This window comes from Drosophila bipectinata, chromosome 3L, assembly GCF_030179905.1.
Source record: "Drosophila bipectinata strain 14024-0381.07 chromosome 3L, DbipHiC1v2, whole genome shotgun sequence".
NCBI lineage: Eukaryota > Metazoa > Arthropoda > Insecta > Diptera > Drosophilidae > Drosophila > Drosophila bipectinata.
In genome coordinates, this window is record NC_091738.1 from 2715693 (window position 1) to 2732308 (window position 16616).

The following is a 16616-nucleotide window of genomic DNA, read 5'->3' on the forward strand; positions in this document are numbered from 1 at the left end:
CTACACAGAAGTTCCTGGCATCCTGGAGGAACTTTCAAAAATTATAAGCCGACAGACCGATGATGAATTAAGAAACTGCATTACTAATGGCTTTGATTGAATTTAATTCAAGTTTCTATATTATTTGTAAATCAGTTTAAAATCCAGGAATGCCTGGCTGACTAAGAATCCAGTTAGCTTCCCCTGCCCTTGGCTCAGATAACTTGGCTTTGTCCTTTGCCAAAAAAATAAACCATCGGGAGTGTTCATTTGAGTGGCGTCGTCTCCCTGTTTTGCATAAACTACACCACCATTGCTTCGAGCATATTTCAACTGCAAATCCTTTTAAAACTGCTTCATGATACAGTGTCCTTTGTTTTTGCTGCAGGATTCAGGATGCAGGAGTTGCAGCAGCAACAGCAACAGCAGCAGCAGCATGAAGTTGGCAAAAGGATACCGAATGGAGAGAAAAGGCCTCTGCCATATTTGTTTTCTTTCCTGCTGTTGGGGCAGAAAAGGAAAATATGCAGCTCTGGCACAAAAATGTGCACTTGTTTGTTTTGTTTGTCAACAGAGTCCTGTTGGCAGTCCTTTTTGCGGCAGTCGTGCGGTCCTGATGTCTGCCAAGCCTGCATATGTTGTCAGCGCTAATCAAGCGCACATATGATAAACAGACTCACACATAGCCAGGCAATTCTTACAAAAGCACTGAGAGAAATCAAATATAACTATTTTTTAAATATTTTAGGAGAATGAAAGGATATAGGATACCCCACATGTAGTATCTGGAATATAAATATTCTAGCAACAACCTCTATATTTATATATATTTTTTTTTTGAGTGCATACACCACTACACATACACAAAAAGGACACGCAATACTACAAAAATATCAGCCAGAAAAACAACAACTGCAGCAGGACTTATGCAATTGTATTTGTTTACCCGGACGGCTTAGCACCGAGTTCTTTTGGGCTCTCTTTCTTGGGCATTGTATGACTACCCCGCAGCGTCTCTCCGACTCCATCCTCAAAGCCTTATCCTTTGTGACGGGTCCTGTGGCAGCGGGCTAAAGTTTCTGCGCAATTTCACAGCCATTCTCCATGTGCAACAATACAAAGGTGGAGCGGCACAAAGGTGCTGTTGTGCCTTTTGATTGATTTATGTTAATCTTGGGCAATTATGCCGGACACGCAGCCGATTGCATTGCCGTGGCCAGGACCTTAAAGGACCTTTATTCCATTGCTGGCAGGAGATGCTAATTGCATCTGGCCATTAAATGCATAATTTGCCATGGAGGCATGATGATTCGCAAATCACTTTTGCATGTTGTGGCCGGCTGAGGGATATGAATCGATTTGAATATTGAAAGCGAGCTGGGAGCAAGTACCTGAACTAATTAATGAGTGATTAGTGGAGGCCAAAGGTCAGGAATAATAATTGTTCTAGTTACGGGGGTTAAGTATTTAGTAAAAGGGTTAGGGACTTAATATAAGAAGTAGATACAAGTAATCTAAAAAGGGCTTGGATGAAACTTTCTTCGCGCCACAGCCACTAGTCTGAAAGAGCATCTTTTTGCGGATTTTTCGACGTCTAAACTACCAACTAAAGTAACATTTTATTATGTCACTATGTCACACCCCCTGGCTGGTAGCTCTGAGGCACAGAACCACGGATACCCAGCAGGCTGACATGTTGACATGTTAAAGAGCATGTAAGTGAAGTGTGATGGAAGCTGCAAGATAAGACGAGACTAGAACGAGTCCTGCACAAAGGACCCAGAGATACGGTCGCCTTTTCCTTCCTGTGTGCCATCCAACTTCAGGTCCTGTGTGTTTTATGGTTTACTTTTAGTTAGTTAGTAAAAAGAATACAAGTTTTTCCTCTTCCTATATGTATTTCTTTTAGTTTTTTGTTTTTTTTTTTTTGAGGGAAGCTCACGTCAGCTCAGGTATTTTTATGATGGAATTTTTAATGAATTTACTTTTAGTCGGTGTCACACAGCATCTGCATGCTCTCTCGTCTGTGTGTGTGTCCTTTCCTTATGAGAGCTGAATATTTCGTAAGGAATAATATTAAAATCCTGCCAGGCTGTCTGCGAGTTTCGCCTGAGGAGGGGTGGGCCAAGGTTTTCATCCTTCAGTGCACCCAAATGAAAGAGGTGTAAACTTGTTTATCAAACTCAACTTCTGTTTCGCTTAGCACTAAGTTGGTTGGTTTTCCATCCCAGCAGCAGGATTGAATGCGACAAGTCAAGTGATGTGGATTTAATTTGCATTGCCATCAAAATTGGATTACAAACGATAAAGAATGCGAGCGAGTGTTATTCAAGACACAAAGGGGAAATGGAACAAATCAAATTGTCTGATAGCATTTAGTGGAAAGACTTTAGTGCTTTTCCCTCCGGAGAACAGTAAATAAAATTATTATTTGTGTATTTTTGGAAAAATTCCTCTTTGTTCGAGACTCTAAATATTTGCTTTGGCAGATGCAGAAATTCTGTGGAAAGTTTTTAGCATAAATTTTAGTATTTAACACAGAAACGGATTTAATGAGAATAAAGGAATTAAATATTGGGAGGCATATTTCAGCTTATCATAAACATAGCAATGAATTACCAAAATATTTGTGTTTGATTTTAAAGAAAATAAATCAATATAGAAATGGTGAAATTTCCTAATATATGTCCTAGATATATTCCAAATAAATAGCCTTTTTTTAATTAAACACTTTAGAGTATTTTCTTGTTATTTATGGATATGAGTTCAATAGAAAATTTATTCAGAATTTAACTTTAAATCCCCTAAACTATTACTGTATAGCCCACAGCACTATTTCTCCTAGTGTCTTTAGTTTATAGCCCCAAACTGAACTTGGCAAAGTTCTTAGTTCTTAGTTCATACTTCCTAGTAATTAACTAAATTTAGGCAATCAAACTTTCCCCGGCAATCCACAAGTATGCTGCTATGCTGCCCTTCTCGGCAAACACGCATTGATTAAAATCGCTGCAGTTTAAACTTATGCTAAAGTTGGGAATTACTAAGAAGCTAATTACCGATAAGCCCGGCTCAGGCTTACAGTGCAGTGGAAAAGTTTTCGGCCGCCATGCCAGAGGAGGCTCTGAAAAGTTTTTAATGCATTTATCGAGTGACTTTGGTCTCGAGCTAAGTGCTTATTATCGGGCATCTATTTCAATTTCCCCCGGCAATTACAAGACTGCCGAAAAGCAGTTGGCCTGGCAATTACTATACGTCTGGGTTTACGTATTTTCCGATATCCGAGGCCTGAGACCCCATGACATTGTGCTCCCACACACACACTCTGTGTGACCTTTCACCCAGGCCAGTTCAGAGGCACTGACTGCCGGGTCTCTCGACTGCTCATTTTCAGACTCTGTGGCAGGGAAATGGGAAATTTTGGGAGAGTGAAAGTAGGGGAGAGAGTGCGCAGTGGTGGCCGAAAGAGAGAAAACCAGGCTGGGAGAAAATTTCACTTTGAGCCAAAAGGGCACTGAGAGAAAAACCGGTTTTGAGTGAGTGGAAGCATTGAGAGCGAGTGGTGGTGGTTCGAGTGGTGGTTTGAGTAGGGGAGTCGGTGCATTTGTTCCACTTTTTGAGCCACAGCCAGAGCCAGAGCCGGAGCAGGATATTTTTGGCACGTTTTTGTGCCGCCTGAGAGCCCTTTGTGCATTGAGTTTTTGCCTTTTCCCGGCTTATGGTCAACATGAGTTTAAATGAAGCGTGCTGTTGGTCGGTTGCTCCTCCTTTTTGTGGCAGCTGCAGGAAGTGTTGCGGTGTCCTGCCGCTCCAGGGACTAGTAATGGCCGAGATTTTCGAGTTAGAGTTCTAGTTACACACACACATTTTTCCCACCGGCCACTTTAACTCGGCCAAAAGCAAGAGTTAAGAGTTATGGCCTAGCGTAATACGTTATCACACCGAATTTCCATAAATTTGTCATGCCCCAGATAACTTTTCTCCCCAAGTCATAATTCTTTTCTTCGGCGCTGGAAACTTTAAAGCCTGGCTAGCGGGAAATACTTTCATTAATATCAGTACCGAGCCAAAACTTTGGCTCGAAGCAATTTGCTAGAAAAACACAAAACCGAAAAGCGCCGGGAAAAACTTTAAACAACGAAATGCGTCAACGAACGTGACCGAGGCTGAAGTTTTCCCTCTCCACTTGGTTTTTCCGCCCCAAAGAATATAGTTTTTTGGTCAAACTGGGTCAGCTCAAGTCAGAGAGCACAAGGAGGTGTGGGGGAGAAATAAATAAGGACGAGAAGCATTTAAAAACATAAAGGACACGCCAGAAACTGCATGCTTCTTTAACTAAGGACTTGTCTTGATTTCTCCGAGTGAGACTCACTCACCAACACCCACAACAACTACTCACGGGTCTCACTCGAGAGAGCCCCGAGTGGAGTGTCGGAGGAATTTCCCAAGGCAAGGCGCTTCTCAGCGACTCTATGTAGGCATTTGGCAGAGCCAGGGACCAGTCATTCGACAAACAGCCGCTCCCGAGTACGGTTCGAGAGCCCTACGGATCGAAAAACATTCGAAAATCGAGCCCATGACTTATATATAGAGGCGTAGTGTTCGATTTGTTTACGTCGTGACGTCGTGACGCGAGTGCCAGAGCCAGACAGTGCGAGTGCCAGACCCAAACAAGAGTCAGATAAAAAATATCAAAACACACACAAAATGATTAGCACCACGGATTATCCAGTGCCGGAAACCACAACGCCGGGCAGTGAGGAGCTGTACGCGGAATACATATCCGCCCCGGCCAGCAGCATGAGCCCCGCCGCTATCGCCGAGCATCTGCAGCAGAACAAGATCACCTTCGAGATACCCAGTGCCCACGACCTGCGCCACATCGACGCCCTCAACTCGTTCAACTCCCTGCTCCAGAGGATCGGCAACGTGCCGGTCGCCTACGACCCGGCTCCGCCCAGCGGCTGGTCGCCGGACGGCAGCATCAGCACCGAGCAGCTCTCCAAGTCGGTGGTCCTCGACCTGGCCGACCTTCGGGATGGGTCCGAGGAGGGCCAGGATGCGGGCTGGTGGGGCCAGGTGTTCGGCGAGGCGGACATGCACGTGATTATCAACTATCTGTGGATCGGAGTGGTCACCTCGCTGGTGGTCCTCTCGCTGGTCTTCATCCTCTTCAGCTGCTACTTCTACAGGAAGTTCCGCACTTGGAAGAAATGCAGTAAGTTCCAGACACAGTCCCCTTCTGTCTTTTATGTCTCTCCCCCAATCCACTGGCTTTAATCAAAAATTGTTTCGCCAAAGCCTTATCTCCGGCCATTTATTCAGCCTGGCTAAACAATATAAAATGCAGAAACAGGTCCCACCCACAGCCGCCCATCAGAGGCAGTCGGTCTAGATGGCCTGGCCAGGGCCAACTGTTATGGCCGCAAAGCCTCATAAATTTTTTGGCGCGCTTCGGAATTGTCAGCCAGCCGTTTGCATCGTCTCTGTTGTAATTTTAGATACACAAGTTTATTATGCCACAAAATATATGTGCCGCATATTTATAATATTAAATTGACTTGCCTCTGCCGGGGGCTAGGGCTTTGTGCCCCTTTTATGATAGCGATAATGTACGAGTTGTGGACTAGAAGCGACCCCAGCGACCCCTACACAGAAAAACACACAAAAAACAACTCGCAACTGTTGCCCCAAAAAAATGTATATGAAAGGCGTGAAATTGTGCCTTGATATTCGTGCTGGGACGAGGTGATAAAAGCACAGTAATATAGTATAATAATAATGGACCATATCACTCGGCAAAAGCCAAGGGAAGTGCTCCATTTAGGGCCTCGGTCTAAATCCAAATCAATCAAACTCATCAGAATACTGTTATCGAAATCCCCAACTAAACCACCAGATTACCGCCAGCCAGCAGCCACTCAACCCAAATTTCGTGTCAATATAGACCATGTTAGATATATCTTATCTGGCCAGAACCTGTTGCACCCACTGCTCCAAATCCCCGAAAAATAAATCATATTTTTAGGCACTTTACACATAATTACGGGCCGGCCAGGCCGAAATATCCTACACAACTAACAAGTCCCCGACTAAAGTGTCAAACTTTTTGCAGACCAATTTAGCCAAATGATTTATTTAGGCCATAGGAAAAGGCAAGTAAACTTTCCTCATGGTCCTCAGTTGTTGTCTTTGGTCCAGGTTCAGGTTCTCGTTCTGGTTCTGGTCTGGTTCTTGGGCCAAAAGGCCGTGGCATTAAAGCCTGGCCAACTCAACTGTCAAACTGTCAATTTTGTGCTAACGAGCCTTAAAAACTTTGCCCTGCGATTACGACACGCGACTGGGATAGGGCCTGGAGCCCAGAGGCAAGGACCAGGGATATACCTAAAATATCAATTTGAGCGATATGTGTTGCTCGGTTTCGGGCGTCCAATGCGTCTAATTAGTTTCGTTAGTGTCGTGTTTCTGTTTTGCTTTTTTTTTGCCTCCTCCAACTTCTCCTGTGTGGAGGCACTGGCCTAGTTAGATACCAAGTGGTCCGTCGCCCAGGATACGCAGGATACACATACGTGTGTCATTTATAATTAAGCAACTCGGCCTAAGTTTGCCTGGCTTTGTGCGTTTAATGCCAGCTACGTGGTGTTTACCTTATAAATACTTAACGAGGCCCAGGGAGAGATAGTGGAGGAGTACCTGGCGAGCAGAGTGTCTGCCCCAGTTGGCCCCAGCCTGGCTTACACTTTATTTATTAAACTGTCACACACAGTGATACAAAGTTTTTGGCTATGGCTTTGACTTTGGCTCTAACTCTGGCTCTGGCTTTGGCTTGTTATCAATTAGTGCAGCGTTGAACTGAATTTATTAACGTGCCACAAGGAGTCCAGAGTCCCGACCCTCCACTGCTTATCATGTTGCACAGGTCCTGCATAATTTAGTTGCGTAAAAATGTAATTAAGCGTAGCATATTTGGCAAGACCAGAAAAAGTTGCTCTTGGCCAGCAAACCCTTTCAATTTTTAATGGCCCACAAAAACTAGTAACTGTTTTTCTTCCTTTTTTTTTGTTGGTTTTTTTTTGGCAAACTCAAATAGAGTGTTGTAATTAACCAAATTGTTTTGTAGTCTCGGCCAGCGTTTAGACCAGCTTCCATAATTGAGCTGGCGAGGAAAAGTTTTAATGGAAGTGCTGTGATAGGTCATCCTTTTGTGCCAAATTGAAAAAAAGGAGAATCGATGCCCGGCTTAATAGCACTTGAAAGCAGCTTAAGCGCAATGATAATAATTTTTAAATAAAAACTCAACTCCAGCACACACAGTTCTTGCCATTTAAAAAATTAACAGACATTTATGGCAACACGGAAATAAAGCAGCATGCAACCGAACAGTTGAACAGTTGAATGTTTTCCATTTTGCCAGTTTTCATTTGAGAGTGTGGCTCGGCTTATTGCGATGAATTTAAATTGTTGCATACATTTGGGCGCATTGGCAGCACAAATGGCAGCAGGACGAGGCTGGCGATGGGGGAAAGCAAAGTGCCAACGCAGGCGAAAAACAAAAGGAGTCACGTTGGATAGTGCTAGTGCATTTTTCCCCTGATATTTTACACTGTAAAAAATAGGACTACCTTTGCCAATTTCTTAAGCTTTGATATCCTAAAAAAATAGATCCCCATTTTTGCTGTGCAATTCTGGACTTCTTTGTGTCCATTCGCCATGCTTGAAAGGACACCAAAAGGCTGAGAGCCTAGATGGGGATACGGTGCAGTTTGTTCAACACTTGCATAAAATATGAAGCCTGCACGATGTGTGTGAGTCGTCCTGGGCGCCGTCTGTCCATCAAGCAGAGAGCCACAAAAAAATGGGAAACAAAAGTCAAAAATGGAAAAAAAAACGAAGAGCAGGTCCTCATATGCGGGGTATCCTGGCCAAAAAAGGGATATATACATATATGTATGTGCTACAGTTATAACAATAAATCAACAACTGCTGACTGCTTCTGATGCTGCTGCTGCTGCTGTTGCGTTTTAATATTGTAATGCGCAAATTTTTCAACAGGCTTAACCCCCACACCGCAAGCTCCGGCCACCACCTTTCCTTCCTGCGATTCGCTCCTTAATTGAAAAACATTTCGGACCAACAGGGCCAACAAAAAGGCAAAACAGAAGACGGGAATTCATGAAAAATACAGAGCATTTTCAATACTGCCAACGAACAATTAAAAAATTGTCGAGTTTTTCAAGACCAGGGCATTGAAAATGAAATCCGGACAAAAAAGCGTTGAGGACGATCCCCTATTTATTTATTGAATGCAGTTTAAATTGCATTTAATAAACGTGAATACCCACCTGGCCCACCATTTTTTTCAGCCTCGCTTTCATTTGAGGCAGAAATTCTATTTGACAAAAATTACGGCTGTATAAATTTTTAATCAAAAGTGTAACCCAAAAAGCGGCCATTTCGAGACGAAATTAAATTTATTGCGAACGTGTTTGTGTGGGTTGTGATGATGTTTTCCAATCTTAATTTGAGTTTTGCTTAATTTGAAAACAAACCAGACGCATGTGGCAGGACAGCAGATGTGGCATTATAAAAATTAAATGCTTTCTGTTGCATACTTTCCGGTCAGCCATGACCATGGCTGGATGTCTGTGCATGTATTTTATTTCATTCCATTTTGCCACGCGCGCACTTCCGGCATATTATTGCCTAGTTGTTGTTGTTGTCAGTCTCCTGCGAAGGAACTTTGCCTGTCGTGGCATCCTTGCCGGCATTTCCGGTCACTACGAAACTTTCCGCCTCCCTTGTGTCCTTTTTTTTGTGCTGTGTCCGAAGCATGGCATTCGGAAAAGTTGAAGCGTTTGCGCCTTTACGCTAAATTGAATTTAATGCCACTGCCCAGGACTCTGGCAAATGTCCTTTGACAGGGACAAACAATGTAATGACTGAGTCGAATGGCTCAGTCCTTTGATGGCTGATTGGGGAGAACTCTACTTGTATCTGTTGCAACAAACAAACAATGAACCCTTTTATAACAAACTCAACTAACTCTGTTCTCCTTTTGTTTTCCAGATAAGGACATACGTGCCCAGATCCATGCCGCCAGCGATTCTAGTTACTCCACGCACCTGGTCAACTGCGACGCCAGTCGGCTGCTCCTCCACCAGCAGCAGCAGCAGATCCAGCAGCAGCACCAGCGGAACAATGAGGCCGCCTTCTACCAAATTGAATCGCCGCCCTGCTATACGATTGCCACCGGACTGCCCAGCTACGACGAGGCACTGCATCATCAGCCCCGTCACTTTGCCTACGGCATGAAGTTTGTGTATCCTACACTGGCAGCTGTGCATCATCATCATCACCATCCGTTTCCTCGGCCCGCGGCGGCTGCCTGCGTAACCAATTGGGAAAAGGACGAAATGCAGCACCAGCAGCAGAACCAGCAGCCGCATCAGGAACTGAATAAGCTGCAAAAGTGCAAACTGTCAGCGCCAGAAGAGGATAAAGCCCCATCCTGCGACTTGGCCGCAGCAACGCCTGCCATTTGCATTAACATGCCAAATGGTCGGGGGGATGAGGATGCGGCTCTGGGAGCTGAGGAGGATGTGGCAACAAGGATGCCACCACCCACCACACAAAGTTTGCAGCCAGCGGCTGCTGCTGACGATGATTGCGCCTCATTGGTCGTTGTTGTTGCCGCGTGATTGCCCAGCCACTAAGCTGAACCGGAGGAGGAGCTGGAGGGGTCAAGAGTTTACGGGGAGGTCAGGGAGGTAGCAGCCCAATTGCTTAGTCACTTGTAAATAGTTGCATCGTCTGCTGCTAATGTTGTTCACCCACGTAGAGACTTATAGCCTAATAACATAAATCACCAACCCCACCCAGCCTCGCCCTTTAGCCCTTTAACCAAAATTTAGTTTCTGTTTTTAGTTATCTGTTATGTATTATTGTATTACGCAAGACTGAGTATTATTTATTGTACTATCTATTGATTAAGTCCTAATGTTTAAGCCCGATAATGAGAAGGAGTCCAAAAATATACACAAAATGCAAAACATAAAACGAAAAATTAAACAATTTTTTATTTAATCCCAAAAACCCACAAGTATGTTGACCTTGTAGTTGCTGTGCAGTGCACGAGTTAGTCCTAATCCCTCGGATCATACTCCTTCCTGGCCAGAACAAATATCAGAAAGCATTTGGGGTTTGCCGATTCGACCAGGGTTTTGTTTTGAAATTATGTACGTGACTTGGATGCGGCTGGTCGAGATTAGGTCAGCAGAAATGCATTGCATCTGGGTGCTGGTGAGCCCGAGGAACGTGCCGAAAGTAGTGTTACTTGGCCATTTGGCGAAAACAGAATTAAATCCAAGGGTTTTGAGTGGGACGGCCCGTACACTGCACCGATTAAGTACCCACTTTTCATTTCCCGCTTAACTAAACGCAAATAAAAACGACAGTTTCTCAATGTTGCAGTTACTACAATTAAATAGAAACATTAACTATAGTTAAAGCCAAAATAAATGCAAAACCAAAATAAATATTGTCTACTATGGGACGAAAAGAAAAAAGACAAATCCTACATATGCAAAAAAATATACGAAAAAAAAACCAAATATAAAAAAAAAGGAAATTTTATTGGCAAGATGGGGATTTGGGAGTTTCAGGCGATGAACTCAATTGGGAACAAGAGACCAGGCAGCACTAAAAACTTGAAAACACGAGTTAAAGTTCCAGGCGAGACATAAATAATTTCATGTCAAATTTGACACTTTTGTTGAAGCTTCTGCGTCTTTAATGCTGCAATTTGTATTCAAATGTACGATTTGTTGATGACTACGAGCGTCAGACAGGCGGACAGAGCGGACAGTGGCGGACGGATACGGACAGAGGCACTGGCATGGCACAGCAAACATTCCATAACGCAGTGTGGAGCTGGAGCTGGAGATGGAGGAGCTGCAAACACCAAACAGGGCCATAAATTATATTATCGTGCATCGTGTATCTGGTTCAGGTCGCAGTCATGAGTGACTGTAGCTTCAAACTGGGCATGGGGAGGGGGCATGTCCAGGGGAATGGGAATGCCAACGGGATTGGGATTGGTATTGGGATCGGGTCTGGCACTGGGTTTTCTGGACTTTGCTGGGCTCCAGGGGGACTGGGGACTATGGACTGGCACTGACATCAACACCAGCAGCTATGCCAGAACTTGTGGGTCTCTGCTGTGTGTCGTGGTCGTGCTTTGCGTTCTTTCCATGATTTGCCGAAATGCACAAAAAACGAACCAATACAAAAAGAGCCATTCTTCAAGAGGAGCTTGTAGAATTCTAAATGCTCTATAAGAAAATAATAGTCTCTAGAACTCCAGAACTGATTAGAAATAGGCTAAAAGTTGCTTTATACTGTTTCCTATTTCAGATAAATATAATTGCCAAAAGCTCTTAGAAAATGGCCTGAAAACTGGGACAGAGTATGGCAGCTCCATCAGACACCACAACAAAGGTAAAGGCAAAGGTAGGCACTCCGACCTGGCCAAGAGATAAGCGATATGCGGTCGGCATTTGTACGGAATATGTGGTACTACTGTACGGACGTTTTTATGGTGACTGCACGTGTGTTGGCCGTAATTTGTTAAACGGTTTTTCTGATTTTTTCTTGCCGACGAGTTCATTGAACAGGTTGTTTTGGGCTTTTCTTTTTTTTGTGGTTGTTTGGGCCATGCTTTTTGGTTGACTTTTGTTTGTTCCATTTTGTGGGCGGGTCATAAATCTCAGAGACATTAATTTGTTTGTCACCTGTCGCAAATGCGGTGGAATAAGATGGGTTGCCCTCATTAATGAGTGCAATTAAATGCCTAATGACGATGATGACAAAGCGCAATGAGGTGGAGCTTATCGGATTAAATTTATGACGCAAAATAATTCATATATTGTCACGGTCTTTAAAAGTCTATTTCAACATACTCGAGCTGACGTTTAATACAAGTTTTTCAAAGTCCGGCAGTCCGGTGGGATAATGGTTTGTTGTGAGAGGTTCACGTATCTGATAGATGTCTGGTTTATCTCCGTCATCTTGAGGCTCCCGGCCAGGTGAATCACTTAACAATTCTTCAGAACCCTTTTTCGAAGAAACTGCAGCTTTAAAAGCTAATTCACTTGGATCTATGATTTCCACATCGCCTATAGGTACGTTATCATCTGGATTGATGAGGGAGTTTCTGGTAATATTTTTCATAAGACTCTTGCTTAGTCCCTTAATTGGTGGGTAAGCATTTTGTACATATTTTGGACTATCGTAATAATTTTCCTTATCCAGACCTTCTTCAGAAATGTATGGACTTTCAGACTCATCTGTATCAAGCTCGCTATATCCCTGTCCTTCATAAGGTTGAGGATTTTGAGCTTTGTCCTTACGATATGGACTTATAGATTCGTTTGGTTCAATTCTTCTATGAAAAGGATCATATAAATCAAATTGATTTGGTTCTTCATTAAACGGAAGACTGTCTTTCCTATAAAAATAGTGATTATTTGGGCGTATTTTATATTTCCCTTCTTTCGGTTGAGCATTCTGGTTGGGCATAATTGGGAATATTCCTTCGCGACCATGGCCTGGCTTAGGAAAGGAATTTCTTGTGGTGAACGAACCATCAATAGCCGGGGAGCTTGAATCGGGCATTTGGCGAAAACTTGGCATATCCTCAGAGGGCCTTCGCCTTGGATAGTTTTCAAAGTGATGATCGTCGAAGGGCTTACCCGTTGCTTCAGTGCCAGGGGTCATGTCCTCAGGATCCCAGCGATGGCCATAGTCATTTCCATAGCCTCTTCGGCCATCAGGATACCTGTTATTGTGTCGTCCAGGATATCTTGTTCGCTTGTTCACAGCCCAGAATCTGTGATCGGTCTTTGGCCTATGTCCCGGTGGGTGATTTGTTGTCGCCTCCCCACCTGGCGTTTTCGCGTTCCACCCTTTGAATTCATTACCAGGAGTAGTGACTGAAGAAAGGCATAATAATTATGAAAGAATTTCTATATTCATTGCATTCTTACCCAATTCCCAGTCGGACATATAAACATCATCCAAAAACTTTACTGATGCATTGCGATTCGGAGACGCAGAAGAGGAGGCTATCCAAGCATCTGAGGTGACGAGCCTGTAGTTGATTTGCCAATAGAATGTCAGCCAGTATATGATGAGGAAGTCGTGGAAGAGGATAATTGAAGCCAGAAGGAAGTCATTGAGACGCATTTCGGCGAACCGATGCCCATGGATGGTCTGGGCATGATACATCACAAACTAAAGGGCCAACTAAAATAAGTAATGGGTATTTTTTAGTTAATTCTACCCACCAGCAAAATAGTTATGGAAATAGCCAGCTCCACGACCACATATGCAAAGGGCACAGTGAAAGCCATGGTGAGATGGACAATCAGCGTGAAGCTGGCTATAACCATAAATATAAAGGACAATATAAACAGGACTGCAATGTCCAGTGTGAGATCCATCTGTAAGAAGTATATAATTTAAATAAAAAGCCTTATAGTTGAGGTATATTTCCTTACCTTTTTGGGCAGAATAACTCCTATTAGGGCGAAAATCACTATCAGTAATATACAGAGCCCGAAAAAGGCCAGAACATCCGCCCACCAACTAATCACGACCAGAGCGAATGTGGAAACAATCTGGAGCTCTACCTGGGGGCGTGGTTTTTTTTATATTTTTCCCCAAAACTCTTCATACTTACGATAATAAAGGCTAGGAGAAAGCTTAGCACCTTGATGAAGCGCAGCTTCTCGACAAAGATGAAGAGTATTAGGAACAGTACTGCCAGGAGAAAGGTTATGAAGCTGATAAAGTAAAATTTGTGGAATATATGCCGAGTATCGTTCCTTAAAATACGAAAATATACATAAATGATGGAATAATCTCAGAGCAAACTTACAACATGGCGACTACTATCCATTGGGCTAAAGCCAAAATAATCCAAAGGATAAATATTCCATAGCTCTTCAGGGAAAAAGCTCTTCGCGCCTTTCGATAAGAGTCCAGGTCGTAGGAGGACAACATCGTAACCCATGAATGTGTATCGTGTCGAGTGTGTGGTTCGGGGTCCTAGGACTGCAAATTTTCTCAGTGCCACCAACAGCTAAGAAGATATCTTCCAAAAACATCCAGCCGAGACAGAATATAGACATCTTGACAAGAGGCTCCAATCCAACTCGATTCACAAAAAAAGGAAATTTTATTTCAGGTAAGTGACACTTATCATTCTTCCGATTAGATCAGGGTCAATGGTTTCATTTCCGTAAACCCAGCTATCTGAATCGTCCTCAGGATTAATTTCTGCAATGGGTTTTTTGAATTAGGAATAACTAGAGAATACTAGCAAGTATTTCTTAACCATCTTCCTCATCCAAGTCAGGATGTAGGGTGTTTCTGGCCAGTTTAACAGTAGTACTTGTCGAAAACCAGAAAAAGTCATTGGGAGTGAAGTACGCATAGCGGATTTGCCAATAAAAGGTCATGACATAGATGGCCAGAAACTCGTGGTAGATGAGAAGAGCGGACAGAAGGTATTCCCGAAGATTCATCTGGACCAGACGGTCGCCCTTGATAGTTTGGGCATGCAACATGACGAACTGCAATCTAAAATCAATCAAAATAAATGAGAATTATTTCAAAAACATACCGATAGCATCACCACACTAAGTAACATCTCAAAAATAAAGAAATTATAGGCCATGAGCTCTTCCATATGAAAGCTGCTCATAAGAAAGTAAACCGAGGCGGCGGCAGTAAGGAAGCTTAGGAGAAAGTGTGGACTCATGTGCTCCGTCATATCCATCTAAAAATAGTTAAAAGCTAAGCGATAATATTATTAAGTACATCACCCACCGTATAGGAAAGGTGGCAACCAATAATCATGGAAATTATCACAGCGGCGAGGCACAACCCAAAGAACATTAAAACGTCTGGAATCCAGGACCTGGCTACAAGCACAAAAAAGGAAACAATATGCAGTTCCATCTAGTACATAAATTAAAAAAAAATGTATAACTAATATATCAGTTTTTTGTAATAAACTCACTATTATAAAGGTAACTGCCCACTTGAAATAGGTATGGTGGCGTAGTCTCTGGGCGAATAAAAAAACCAAAAATAGAAATAATGCCACGCCAAAACAGATTGCGCAGGAAAGTGTCTGTTCGCGAAAGAATGCTCGAAACGTTTCTCTAAGATGAAGACAATCAATTAAAAACTAACAAACTAAATTGAAACCTACACGAGAGTTATTAAAATCCATTGGATTAGGGCAAGGGACAGAAAGGCTACCAGATTGAAGTAACATTTGCGGGAAAAATTCTTGCGCATCCGCCGATGACCCTCCATGACCCTCTAAGGATACTAAGGATTTTGTGGAAAAAAAATAAACAAAAACATATACAATTTTGGGACATATAACATTTAATTTTGATGTACTAGTAAAAGAGCACTCAGATGTCAATTGAATAAAGGATTAAAACCAGCTAATGACCAATGTTTTAGCGGGGTTAGTCTTGAAATATTTAGAACCCATCTCCCAACTATAGTTTGCACTATCATTGTGTCAACTATCCGGCCCCGTTGGAGCCATTCGCACACAGCTGCGACCTGTCGTCGACGGTACAAATACTGCAGCTACAGTAAACACACCCAGGGAGAGACTGACGGATGGGGAGCTGAGTGAGTCTGAGGCAGCCAAGCAGCTAACGCGTAAAATCAACAAAAATTAACAGGAAGCAAACAAGGCGAACACGAAGCCAAGGTTGAGAAATTTTGTGCCCTGCTCCGCTCTACTCTGCTCTGCTCAATGCAGCAAACAAATTTGCACTTGTTGGCTTAACTTTGTTTTTTGTATGCTTTTTTTTCATTGCAGAAGGGAGAAATAGCGCAAAATAATATGGCTGGCAAAGCAACTGTCAACGGCAAGTGTTAAAAATGCCAAATAAATAATGTTAGAGCAGCTAGAGCCATAGCCAGAGCCACAATGGCAAACAGACTCACTAATGAGCTGACTGCACTGTAAGTCAACTTTTTTGAGATGGCCGAGTCGTGTGCGTCAGTCACCCATTAAATAAGCCAAAAAAAAAACCAGAAAAAGTGATACAATTTGCATACTAAACTCAGCAGCCACAAGCTGACGTACACCGGCACACGGTGCGTATGAGCAACGTAGCAGCGAGGAATAAAAATCATTTAGCGACACATTTGGCATATCAAAGCAGCCTTAATGGCGTGTGGCATTCACAATCAGAGCCGCGGATGAGCCGAACGTTTATGAACTGCCAAAAAGTGTGAATGTGGATATGGATGTGGTTGGGCTTGAGGATCTCAACTGGCGGTGACTGGAAAACCGGCAACTGCCTGACTGACTGACTAGCATGCAAAATTAATTACGAGCAAAAATTTATTTACGACGTCGCCGCACAGGCTTCTCTCAGTCTGAGTCTTTGCTCTGCGGCACCCATAAAACTTTTACGTTCTAGCCGAATTTAGGAGCCCGAAAACAGAAAACAGAACGAGCAGCAGCACCAGAAACCTGAAACAAGACTGCAGCTTAGATACATTCTCCTTTTGCCATAAAATCCAGGCGAAGAGGAACGCGC

General features: G+C 43.2%; 3 protein-coding genes across 5 annotated transcripts; 1 reads left to right on the forward strand and 2 right to left on the reverse strand.

Moving 5' to 3' along the window:
- The first annotated feature begins 4495 nt into the window (after positions 1-4495).
- comm (commissureless) lies at positions 4496-10039 on the forward strand. The gene is made up of 2 exons (XM_017245079.3): positions 4496-5194; positions 9043-10039. The coding sequence occupies exons 1-2, from the start codon at positions 4684-4686 to the stop codon at positions 9672-9674; spliced, it is 1143 nt and encodes a 380-aa protein (XP_017100568.2). The 5' UTR covers positions 4496-4683; the 3' UTR covers positions 9675-10039.
- Positions 10040-11897: 1858 nt separating this feature from the next.
- On the reverse strand, positions 11898-14047 carry LOC108127570 (uncharacterized). 2 transcript variants are annotated; one of them, XM_070280134.1, is made up of 6 exons: positions 13913-14047; positions 13715-13794; positions 13533-13660; positions 13320-13475; positions 13020-13266; positions 11898-12965 (listed from the first exon to the last, which is right to left on the reverse strand). In XM_070280134.1, exons 1-6 carry the CDS (start codon positions 14035-14037, stop codon positions 11920-11922), a joined length of 1782 nt encoding a protein of 593 aa, XP_070136235.1. In that variant the 5' UTR covers positions 14038-14047; the 3' UTR covers positions 11898-11919. The 2 variants fall into 2 exon arrangements, with proteins under 2 accessions (XP_070136235.1, XP_017100188.2); XM_017244699.3 differs by having other exon boundaries at positions 13533-13664; positions 13715-13859.
- A 125-nt stretch (positions 14048-14172) lies between these two features.
- Positions 14173-15469, reverse strand: LOC108127521 (uncharacterized). 2 transcript variants are annotated; one of them, XM_017244622.3, is made up of 6 exons: positions 15254-15469; positions 15059-15203; positions 14866-14997; positions 14660-14815; positions 14372-14609; positions 14173-14313 (listed from the first exon to the last, which is right to left on the reverse strand). In XM_017244622.3, exons 1-6 carry the CDS (start codon positions 15358-15360, stop codon positions 14213-14215), a joined length of 879 nt encoding a protein of 292 aa, XP_017100111.3. In that variant the 5' UTR covers positions 15361-15469; the 3' UTR covers positions 14173-14212. The 2 variants fall into 2 exon arrangements, with proteins under 2 accessions (XP_017100111.3, XP_070136236.1); XM_070280135.1 differs by lacking the exons at positions 14866-14997; positions 15059-15203; positions 15254-15469 and having other exon boundaries at positions 14372-14616; positions 14660-14798.
- Between the last annotated feature and the right edge of the window lie 1147 nt (positions 15470-16616).